The sequence below is a fragment of the Poromitra crassiceps genome (genome assembly GCF_964638095.1).
Source record: "Poromitra crassiceps genome assembly, chromosome: 2".
Classification (NCBI taxonomy): Eukaryota; Metazoa; Chordata; class Actinopteri; order Beryciformes; family Melamphaidae; genus Poromitra; species Poromitra crassiceps.
The window spans coordinates 34,992,391-35,004,617 of record NC_139624.1 but is presented as its reverse complement, the minus strand read 5'-3'; the positions used below and the strand labels follow the sequence as shown (position 1 = coordinate 35,004,617).

Genomic DNA, 12,227 nt, shown 5'->3' with positions numbered 1-12,227 from the left:
ACACACACACACACACACACACACACACACACACACAAACAACCCCCCCCCCCCACACACACACACACACACACACACAACACGCCCACACACATATATCCACACACACTTTGTCAGGCTCCAGTTTCCTGGTGCCGTAACTCCAGGGGACACTTGACACCCCTGTATCCAAGGCCCCTGTCCAGCCTGGTAATAATGGTTAACAGCTGGGTATGGTATCCCGTGGCCGCCTGGTGTCTCATGGCTCCGCCGGGTTATATAAAGACTTGTGATTGCACGTTCAGACATGCTCGGTCAATCTCTGTGGAGTCATATGATCTTTGGACCCGGGCCGGGACCAAGGCCAGTGTATTCCCTTTAAACCGACATCGCCGGGCAACACAAATTCTGTCCAGAGGCAAACAGCCGAGTTGCTGAATGAAGACTTTGATGCCAAAATAAAGCAGAAGTCATGCCTACACTCCCAGATGATTGCCGAGGCAAAAGCAAAGCACATTATGGGGTTACAATTAAAGTCACGAGTCATCTCAAAACATTTGTTAACAAAATAGTTTAGAATAGAACAGGTTCATCTGTTTTTGAAATATTGACAGATTCAATTTAGTCAGAATTTCTTCCTTTCTTTCTTCCAAGATATAGGGTGTTTTGGAATTAACCCATTCATTTAATCTTTACAGAAAAGTATGTGCATTTATGTAGTTGAATCTACCCATATGTTGTTATGGAGAGTTTGACTCCAATACACTATAGCCTACAGCCCAAGGTTACCAACTTAGCTTGAAAAAAGTTTTTATCGTTTTTATTTTGTGCAATAAATCATTTTGTAACAACAGGCGTCTACTCTTCATTAGGATTGCTTTGGAAAGATTAGATTCCTCTGTCTGTGCCCATGTTATTGTGTTTCTGTTGTGACAGTTATCATTGATCTGTTTTGAATAGATCATATTCCATTGGCACTTACAGTATGATCACCTGTTGTTTAGCCTGCTTTGTTTTCGCCCCACTGTAACTGAGAGGTGATTTATGGAATAGATACCTCCACAATCCCTCTCTTGTTTATTTTTGCATTCATCATCTGTCATAGCCATCAACAGAGTATCACAGATCTATTTTGAAAAGATATCCCCATTATGCTGTTATCAACAGAGTATCACAGATCTATTTTGAAAAGATATCCCCATTATGCTGTTATCAACAGAGTATCACAGATCTATTTTGAAAAGATATCCCCATTATGCTGTTATCAACAGAGTATCACAGATCTATTTTGAAAAGATATCCCCATTATGCTGTTATCCTGCTAAACCATCCGGTCACATGAACTCACATTTGTGTTCATGAAGCAGAATGTGAGCATCAACACATGATCCTAGATCAGTATTATGTTGCTTCAGGTTTATTCTCAAGGTAGTGTAGGCATCAACACATGATCCTAGATCAGTATTGAACAGAATCCAGTCATTTAATATGAACCATATTCATTTCAACGTGTCCTGCCTAAGAGACTTGTACCTCTACTGGTTTAGTCTCTCTGAATAAAAACATGAACACAATGCCTGAAATGTTAATAGTCATAATGTTGTTTCTTTCTGACTACCAGTGTGATGGAGGCATCAGTGGAGGGGAGATGGCCATCTTTGCGTCCAGGGCTGGGCCGAGCCCCTGCTGGCACCCAGCATGCTTTGTGTGCGACACGTGTCGTGAGCTGCTGGTGGATCTGATCTACTTCTACCAGAATGGCAAGATCCACTGTGGAAGACACCACGCTGAACTGCTCAAGCCACGATGCTCTGCCTGTGATGAGGTAGGTAGTTGTAGTAGGAGTGAGTTACAAAATAAGTAACAAATAAGTGCTCTATGGTTTACACAGAGCCCCTGCCAGTGGCAATGTCAGTGCCAACAATCTCCCCATAGATGTAGGCAATGGTCCCTCTAATGCGGAAAACATGCTGCAACGTCAACCTCAACTTGGAGCCTTGCCGACGGTAGCTAGACCTATATACTATAATACATATATACTCAAACGCTATCTTTTTAAAATTTTAACCCTTTTATTCCTTTTATTCCTTTTATTCTTTTTACACGGTATCTAAATGTTTTCATATGGTTTTTTTTTTTCAAGATTTATTTTATTTTTCGTACAGTTGCTCATTCGTTGACAATATTACAGATCTATAAACATCTCTGCTTGAGCACACGCACATTGCGTAAAATAAAACAAGACAAACCAAACAAAATAAACAAATAAATCCCAACCCCATCCCTCCCCCCACCCATCTCCCTAGAAGTTAGTCCGAGGAGAGAATGGAGTGCATATACTTGGTAATAGGTTTCACTCTCTCCTGTTATCTCCCAAACAACATTATATTATACTTGCACTGTTTGCGTCAGCTGCGTCGAGTCACATATTCAGGGAGCTGCACGCCGGCTGCGCCAGCAGGCTCGCCGGCCATGGCGCAACCCTCGCATACGGCGCGGATATTGATGCTGTAGCATGTTTTCCATTTAACCCCAACACTGTTAGGGCCCAGGCACACCAAGTCGACGGCAAAGAACGAGCAGCAACGAAGGCCGACTGTTGCATCGCCTCACATCACCTGTGTCGGGGTCCAAAAGTTGCACTTGAACACACCGCAAAGATGACAGCCGATGGTCAACTAGCACAATGTTCTGCGCCTGCATGAGACCTAGATGTACAAACCAGATACATGAACAAAGCAGTGCTTGCCTGCCATTTTCACCCCACACTCGCTCACCACTTAGACGCTCTCGTAATATAGCTATAATATAGGTGGAATATAGCTACTAATCAAGTCTATGTCTGATCAAAAAGTTGCAAATGGCACTGGCATTGTCAGCCCTTGGTCTTGGAGAAACCACACTAAATGAGTGAAATCATACAGCGACACGCTCAAGGGGCGTTCCCGAAGGCAACATTGTTGTCAAATATGTGTATATATCGGAATGATCAGATGAGATGAAGTTGAAAAAACGAGAAGAATGTTTTGTGCATGTCCTCTCTTCTCGAATCAGAGTGATTTCTCTCAACGATGGCCGGACGCCAATTCGGAAAAGCTGCCGAGAAGGCCAGCTACTGACAACAGTGCGGGACGCACCTCAAAAACTATGGCCACAGATGCTCACCGATGGCCCGACATTGACGATGGCCGAGCGTTTGGGGCTACAAAGCTCCACAAGACTAACGGCTGCATGTGTGTGTGTTTGTCCTCAGATCATTTTTGCGGATGAGTGCACGGAGGCAGAGGGTCGTCACTGGCACATGAAGCACTTTGCCTGTTTCGAGTGCGAGACGCTGCTCGGAGGCCAGCGGTACATCATGAAAGATGGCCGGCCCTACTGCTGTGGCTGCTTCGAGTCACTCTATGCAGAGTACTGTGAGGCCTGCGGTGAGAACATCGGTGAGTTATTTATCTTAAATGGAGTTCCGTTTGAGAAAAGCTGGGTTTAATAGTGAGGCACGAAAGATATATTTTACTATGCCTATTTGTTTCTTTTATCCATCTTCGGTGTTAGAATAGCAAGAGATAGCCTCTTTTGGGATTCCTACACACAAGTTTGAACACAAGATGCTGATTTCAACTGATGTGTTGCTTCACTGACTGATGTTCAACTATACCTTTGCAAAAATTATATTCTTACAAACTCTGTTAACCTCCATTCTACCTTCATATAGGTGTGGACCATGCCCAGATGACTTACGAAGGTGTACACTGGCATGCCACAGACCAGTGCTTCTGTTGTGCCCAGTGTAAGACCTCCCTGCTGGGCTGTCCCTTCCTGCCTAAGCAGGGTCGCATCTATTGCTCCAAGGCCTGCAGCCAAGGGGAAGATATCCACGCCTCCGACTCGTCCGATTCTGCCTTCCAGTCTGCCCGTTCACGTGAATCGCGGCGCAGTATCCGCATGGGGAAGAGCAGCAGGCCCGCTGACCAGTGGAGGCAGTCGCAGCTGTTTAACCCCCCTGCCGCCATCCCGTCATTGGAGTACAAGTATGGGGATGGAGAGGGTGATGGAGATGTGGATGGGGACATTGATATTGTAGGGCGGAAGCTGGCCCGTCTAGGCCTGGAGGATGAGAGGTTCTGGAGGGAGAGGGAAGAGCAGGATGTCGGGGGCGAAGAGGATCCAGAGGAGTGGGCCGAGCATGAGGACTATATGACTCAGCTCCTGCTCAAGTTTGGCGATCGTGGGATGTTACATCAACCCCAGCAACAATCCCTCGAAGCCCCCAGCCCTGGTAGTGACAGAAATAGGCTGATTGGTGTTTGTGACCCCTGGCTGAAACCTGACACTACCTCCATGGGTGTCACTGCCTCCTCTCCAAGCCCTGCCAGTCCCACCCAGAGTCAGACGTACAATCAAACTAGAAGCAACAGCCTTAGCCCTGGACTGATGAGTAAGACGCACCTCCCTGAAATGTACTGGGCCCAGTCCCAGGATGGGTTGGGAGACTCAGCCTATGGGAGCCACCCGGGCCCTGCTAGTGCCAGAAAGATCCAAGAGCTGGACCAGGATCAGGAGCAATCTGGGCCAGGAAGACAGGCCTTCTGGCAGGACCCTGGGCGTTGGTACGAAGACTCCCTGGAGTGTATCGCTGATGAGTTGAGAAAGGTTGAGCAGGGTGTTGGAGACTCCATGGACTCACTGGCTCTGTCCAACATCACTGGTAAGGACACTACTGTTGCAGCTCGGTTTATAGGAAAGAATTGATTTTCTTTTTATGTATAAAAGTAATTTTATAATAAGTTCACAACATGTATGTTTATCTCTCCTGCTTGCTCTCTCAGGTGCATCAGTGGATGGAGATGGTAAGGACAGACCTATACTCTGTTCCCTTCATGGTCTGCAGGATCCCTTGGAGCATGTTGATGACTGTGAGAAGATGAGCAACATGGGGACCCTTAACTCATCCCAGCTTCACCACAGCACCAACTCCCTCAACCTCAACTTAGAGCTGAACCACCAGAGGGTGGCCTTAGAGGAGGAAGAGGATGTAGAGGAGGAGGTAGCAATGGCAATGAGGGGAGGCACAGCGGGTGGACTTCTCTCATTGTCCCCTCATCAGGAGGGCCTCCCCCCCTCTTTGCTCCATGCCCCAGCTCTGAGGAGGAGCAGGTCTCAGTCCAGGCCGCCTCAGATGGTGAAGTTCTCAGAAGACACTGTGGACAATGGATATAATGGTGGCATCGATGTCAACATCAGACAGCACCCCATGAGTGAGAAACCACAGCGGAGGGTATACCGCCCAGATGAGCTGAACCGAGAACGAAGCCGCCCAACTAGCCACCACGGGCGCAGCAGGCAGCACCACCACCAAGGTAGGCACCACAGGAGCCGCAAAGCCCGCTCAGACAATGCCCTTCACATGGTGCCTTTGGAGAGGGCGCAGAGGCCCTATGAGCCACAGCAGCAGAGTTTGGTGAATCCTCAGGGTGGTGCCCAGTTCACCCAGCCTTCCTCACACAGACTGCCCTTGGCCTATTCCCAAACCCGGTCCGACTACACCCTCCAAAGCTCAGCACAAGGAGACCCACGAGTTGACCATTTCATGGACCTCTACAGAGACGAGGATGACTGGTGCTCTACCTGCTCCTCCTCTTCATCTGATTCAGAAGAGGAGGGTTATTTCCTGGGCCAGCCAATTCCCCAGCCTCGGGCTGCTGGACGCTACCAGTACTATGCTGAGGACTATCCCACTCGGGTCACAGCCCTCTCACCCCAGAGCCACGGCTCACGGACTGCTCGCCCAAAGAGCCACCGGGCCAAAAACTGCATCATCTCCTAACAGCTCAGACTGATAACTAGGGCTGTATTTACATTATGGGCCGCACTACACTAAACAAAATCTGATTTTCTGATCATATGATACCTGAGTGATGTGGCACAGATCAAATTAGTGTGTTCAGACAGGCATGTTGAAATGACTCACATTTGCATGGAATGTCAATTTTCTCCTAAACTCGATAGTAAGGTCACAAGATAATTAGTAGCCAAGGTAGTTTGACTTCTCAAACAAACTTTTAACAACTATGAGCTCTATAGTTGGGATTAAGGGCATCATTTATCAAAACCTTCAACCTGAGCTTATAAAATGTGCAGATGTGGAAATACATTGTTATTATACCCTTAGAACAGCTCCTAGCTCTATGCTAGGTCAGAATCAGATGCCCAAGGAGCCTATAATTATGGCAGAAAGCCTACACTTTTATCTTTCTTATTCTGTTATGTGCAGCAGCTGCATGGCCAAATACCTGTGCACCCCAATGACCAATCTTATCCTTGGCCCATCTTTTCCCTTTCAAGGCTAAATATATCAGATATAATCTCCCAGATATAATTCTCATTAAGTCATGTCAAAATACATATAAACGTGATTCTGAAAATATCTGAGTCAGACTGTTTAGACAGCAATGGAAAGATCGGACCTGTGCAACATATAGTCAGAAAATCATGTTTTTGTGTGTGTGCAAACCTGGCCCAGATTCTGGGACTTTATTTTTTAGCACTAAAATGATGTGTGGACTGGTGAATTTGCAAGCCTCGTTTTAAAGTAACTTCCTGACCCTGGACATGGTTATTGGTTGGAATTGGAATCTTTTTGGACGTTGGATACAAGAATTATGCACAGACTTTGAAATAGTGAAGACATTTACTTGTAAACGTTTTTCCTCATTTATACATTTGCCAATTTTTTTTAATGCTTTATGATCAGTTTTGTATTGCAGCAATACCGTTGTGTACATTGAAATGGCAACACTTAAACATGGAGGTTGATAATTAAAGTAGCATCTAGAAACTAATCAAATAATTATTTAATACGTAATAGTATAAAATGATAATGTATATACTAAGTTAAGATTTTAATACTGTTATTTTTATATCCTTGGTTTAAAGAAATGTTTCTTTTGAAGTGTATGATGGAAAACAGCAGTTGTAATCATTAACAAACCGACCTCATCAATGTTTTATGAGAAACCAAAAAAATGTGCCACTACACAAACCAGTCTTTAGAGTAAAAGTGCCATGTTACCTGGTAACAATGTCTATTCTATCATGTATCCTCCACAATACTCACTATTGGTGTACAAAATATAAAATATGGCACAAATACCCCCATTTACTGTATTCACTACCCTTGCTCTGTCATAACCAGTTAAAATGCTTTGTGATGTAAAAAAGCTTTTAATAAATACTCTGTCCAAAGCTTCATGAACGATTGTCATTGTGACAATGACATTTATTATTACATTGGGTTTTTTAACATACATTTGTAGACTTTTCAGGTTCATTGCAAGGTTTTACACCTTTAACAAAAAGGTTTAACAAATATCGCTGATGTGCTTAATAGTGTGCAATTCTCTCTCAGGGACCAAATTAAAAGTGCAATGGTGATAGTCCAGATAGATGCCTTAAAACTGTCTGGGTTTTTGTGGTTTTGCCTATTATTAAAGACCTGGACACCGTCAAAACCTTTTTCTACACTTGGTCCAGTTTAGGAAGCCTGATTAGTTTGAATATAATCTCTGCTGGAAGTTGGAGCTGATTAAGGTCAAATGCTCATTTGAGCCATGCAGTAATCATAATGGTTGATTGGATGTTATAGTGCTTTAAAGGCACCCAAAGCACTTTACACATCAGGGTGTGTGTGTGTGTGTATGGGGGACTTGAGGTGTAATGGAAACAGGAAACAGGAAAGGTGAGGAGAGCGAATGACATGCGGCAAAGGACCTCGGGTCAGATTCAAACCTGCGTCGGCCATGCAACGGACCGAGCCTCCATCGTACGCGTGCTACCAGGCGAGCCACGGTATGGCGACCTTTTTGTGAGAGACTATTTTGACGGCCCATGCTCTTAAACCTCCACATAAATACCAATATGCCTTTGTCTTAAAGGGATAAGCAAAGACAAAATTCTCCTCAAGACAGAATCTCAGAAAAACCCTAGAGTTGTAATATGGTATAAGGATGACTTTCCAATGAACATCTTGTACTATAGATCAAGCTAAAAGCATAGAAGTTAATACAAATTATGTTTATTCTTCAAAAACATGTTCAGCATCTTTTTTTCATCTCATCACAGTAAACAAGCTTTGTACAGTTTAGGTTTGTTAAAGAAACAGAGGGCATAACGATTCAAAAGCAAAATGAGACAATGCAATGAAACTAACAAACTGGTAACATTTCCAGACCATACAGATTTACACAAGAATGTAGCACTGTTGTGCATTTAGCAGCACCAAGTCACACATCTGACTGCTACAAAATTAATTTGACATTGCTGAGCATATCACAAAACAATTCACTGTATTTTATCTGGCTTTCGGGTTGCCAAAGATGGAAAAATGGGATCACATTGGAGGGCTGGCAGTCGACCCTTTCAACAACTGCTTTTCATCCCGAGAGGAAACCAATGAAAGCAGTGTTGACCGTTTCCATGGTAACATGAGACTGGCTGCTTTTCGAATATTACTCCCAGTCAGAATCAATTAGCTTGTTGAAAGACTGGACAGAAAAGCTTGTTTTAAAAAGGACAGTTTGTTGTTATTAATACCCTTCAGTGAATAGCAAATGGAAACGCCTTTGCCTTTTGATAATAAAAAAAAGATCTGTTCAAAACTAACACTGTTCATCCCAACATCGAGTGCAACAATTCATTTTCTCTCAATGCAGAGTTGTTCCTTGGGTTGCTGTGCTGTAGAGTGGGTTCAGTCCGTCCAGGTGTGACTATTATAGAAATCCAGCAACCCAGAATCTATGCAGATATCCAGCAATCTGCATGATGTTGACAATCATTCCCATGCTCAATCTCACGTAAACAGAGCAGATATCTGAGCCCGTGTGTCAGTGTGATGATGAGCCATGATTAGGCCGTCTTAGATTAAGTTCGTCAGAAGTGAAGAGGGGGGCCGGGCAGGTCTCAGGCCGAAGGTTCCGGCTGCCGGATCACTTCGTCCAGCTCGCTGATGAAGTGTTTGAGGTCCTCCAGGCAACGTTCGCGGATCTCCCCGAGATTCTCCCTGAGGGGAACCTGCAGCTGCTTCTCCAGGTTTGGGTCCTTAGCCACCAGCATCTTCACCACCATGCCGAAGGTCTCGCAGTCCTGACGGTACACCTGGATGTGACGGGAAGATGATATGGGATCAATGTAAAACCAATAGAAGCTTGAGGTCCACAACTCAAACGCTACAGAAAAAAAGGAGTGCAAAAGGTTCAAAGAGTTACTCTTGACCCCCAAAAATGACTCAAATTACTTTTTTGTTCTGGCATGTTGAAGAAGACAGTTTAGTGCCTTTTAAACATGTTATCTGGATCATGTCCTGCTAGAGAGAACAGGATATTTTCAGGTTTTGCCTTTCTAAACATGAGGGGTCTTTGTTAAGAAACAACTGGATATGAGCCGTTTTTTCTGCCAGTGGGCGGCGGGGGGGGGGGGGGGGGGGGGGGGGGGGGGGGGGGGGGCGGCGCGGTAGCATCTATCAAAAACAAGAAATGTGATAGGAAACAGCTTTAGCGAATTTGTAACCAAACAAATCAAGTCATATCTGACTTGTTTTAAATTTATTTCTCCCCACAAAAGTTTGATAGCCTATCAGTCAGTCAGCTCCTATCCTCTCCACAGTGTGGATGCACAGTCTGCCTGCCTGACAAATCTGGAGACTTCAAAAAACATGTTTTAACGGAGTCCATTGACAACGAGGGGTGGCAATGTGCCAAAAATGCCTTTGTTAAGCTACATAAAGCCACGCAGTCAAAATAGTGGTCGGACTGTCGTCAATCACTGTGGGTGATTTATTTTATGACATTCAAGTCATATCTGACTAGTTTGAAATGTATTTCTCCCCACAAAACTTTGATAGCCTATCAGTCAGAGTCAGTCAGCTCCTATCCACTCCGCAGTGTGGGCGCACAGTAGCGTCAGGGACGATGAAAATTAATTTGGGGATGGAGCCATACGATAGCCTAAACACGCTCTGCTCGTTATAGTCCATGGGCCAAGGCTGAAATTTTGACATATCGGTACCACCTGAGGTGACCGCACGATTTTGTTATTTTTGTCTTCCTACATGTCTCTAGTTTATATTTTGGTATGATAACCCTTCCGATTTGGTAGCTTAAGGATAGTTATCACTCTGTAAACAAACCTACCCCCAAAAAATGACAAAACCCTGATTTCATCATATCTCCTGAACCACACATGATAACGCAGAAAATGTGATGTCTACCCCTATGTTTTCATGGTCAGGGATTACAATGACACCCTATACAACATCATAAACTGTTCACATGAATAGTTAATGGTGAATTCAGTGGTGTTTTGGTGAATTCAGTGGTGTTTTGAGAAGGATACAATGCAATTAGTCCATGGGCCAATGGTGAAATCGATACCACCTAAGGAGACCGCACAATTTTTGTATTTTTGTCTTCCTACATGTCTCTAGTTTATATTTTGGTATGATAACCGTGCCAATCTGGTAGCTTATTGATAGTTATCACTCTGTAAAAAACCTTCTCCCATATAATGACAAAACCCTGATTTCTGTGTATTAGTCCAGATGATATGTGAAAATCATGTTCACTTTTTCATAAAAGCATGAAACTTGTTACGCATATAGTTTAGGGCCCCATAAATCTTCAGAAATTAAGCCATCACAAAAATGCCTCATGGGGGCCATTTTAATTCCGCCATAAGTGAATTATGTAGTTTGCATCATATCTCCTGAACCACACATGATAACACAGAAAAGGTGATGTCTATCCCTATGTTTTCATGGTCAAGGATTACAATGATACCATATAGAACATCATAAACTGTTAAAGTAACTAATCAATGGTGAATTTAATGACGTGAGAAGGAAATCACAGTTTCTGATAACTGATGCTATAACCTCAATTCCATGACCACTCTCTGGCTAACATTTTTGATGAGTAATTTGACTTCTATGGGCCTTTTGTTAAAATAGCCCCCAGGCCCCTCCCAAACATCCTGCGACTTTCTGCCATACGGCCAAATCCAAGATGGCCACTGGTACAATGTTGAAAAATTTACTTTTAAACCAGAGCACCTAGAATAATGTATGAAGACACTATTCGGTGTAAGTCAACCACAAAGAATCTGATTCTGACACCGGTTTAACATTCTGACATAATTTTGACCCAGAATTCCAAGATGGCTGCCATCCAGTAGTGTGAAAACTTAACTTGTGAATGGCAACATATACGTATGTGGTGTTTGGGGTTTACCATTTTTAGAGTAAGGACGGAGATTAACAATGGTGAATTATAGCTGATTTAATTGCAAATACATGCCTACCAAACATGGTTTAGTAATGACAATTATTGTGTTTTGAGGGTAATTTCATAATTATGTTAGTTTCGCTGGCCAGCCTCCCCTCCCTACCGGGAGAGGAGTCTGGCGCCACGGAAACAGGCAACTGGGATAAGCCCTCCCCTGCTCTACAGCTGCTCTCCCATTGGAGCGACTGTTTCAATGGCTGCCGGATGTCTGCTCCCGGCTTATTACAAACTCTGTCATTGGCTCCGACCACGTCAATCAGAGCAGCTTCCGCTCCCTCCTCCCTGTGTGTCGCTGTAAATAGTGCCCTGCCGCCTCAGTGAAAACAACAACGCTAACTAGCTAGCAAGCTAACGGCAGAAACCTACACGCTAGCTCGTTGCTACACGCTCAAAAGGGCAAGTTGGATTGTTGGAAACTATTTTCCAAGGGCACTGCCTCTAAGCGCCGCCCATTGCAATCCCACTATGGAGACCTGCATGGGAGGGGAGGCTGGCCAGTGAGACTATGGGATAGGTGAATAGCCTATGTCCATTGTCCAACAAGTTTTCTCAATTAATTTCCCTCTTTGCGATGTGATAAAAGTTTCTCAGTGAGTTATAGTTGATTGCCTCGCTGAATTATCTGCTAATATCCAATTTTAGCAGCAGAATTTGATGTACTGGCGTGGCACGTCCGTGTGTAATGACATATCCAAAAGGAATTTTACTCTGCGCTGCGCTGCACAGCATAGAGATTATGGTGCGCTCAAGCGCAGCGGAGTATTTAGCGCGTAAGAGGTGCTGCCCCGTATTCTGCGCAGAAATGCCTGATTGTGGCACACCTATGTCCAGTAAAATTATAACAGGCATGCACTTGTGCACGCCCCCAATTTGCATTGAGCGCGGCGTACCGCTTTTGCGAAGATAGGGCCC

At 44.3% G+C, this 12,227-nt stretch overlaps 2 protein-coding genes across 4 annotated transcripts in view; one reads left to right on the top strand and one right to left on the bottom strand.

The window, feature by feature from the left end:
* prickle1b (prickle homolog 1b) overlaps positions 1-7,215 on the top strand; it is a 42,589-nt gene extending 35,374 nt beyond the window's left edge. The window contains exons 5-8 of the mRNA XM_083632247.1: positions 1,601-1,804; positions 3,233-3,419; positions 3,695-4,687; positions 4,809-7,215. Coding sequence (XP_083488373.1) covers positions 1,601-1,804; positions 3,233-3,419; positions 3,695-4,687; positions 4,809-5,806 — 2,382 coding nt within the window. The 3' untranslated portion in view covers positions 5,807-7,215. The remainder of the gene's footprint in view (positions 1-1,600; positions 1,805-3,232; positions 3,420-3,694; positions 4,688-4,808) is intronic.
* An 870-nt stretch (positions 7,216-8,085) lies between these two features.
* pphln1 (periphilin 1) overlaps positions 8,086-12,227 on the bottom strand; it is a 42,598-nt gene continuing 38,456 nt past the window's right edge. For all 3 annotated transcript variants that reach the window (XM_083659644.1, XM_083659645.1, XM_083659646.1), the window contains one exon: positions 8,086-9,132. In XM_083659644.1, coding sequence (XP_083515770.1) covers positions 8,938-9,132 — 195 coding nt within the window. In that variant the 3' untranslated portion in view covers positions 8,086-8,937. The remainder of the gene's footprint in view (positions 9,133-12,227) is intronic.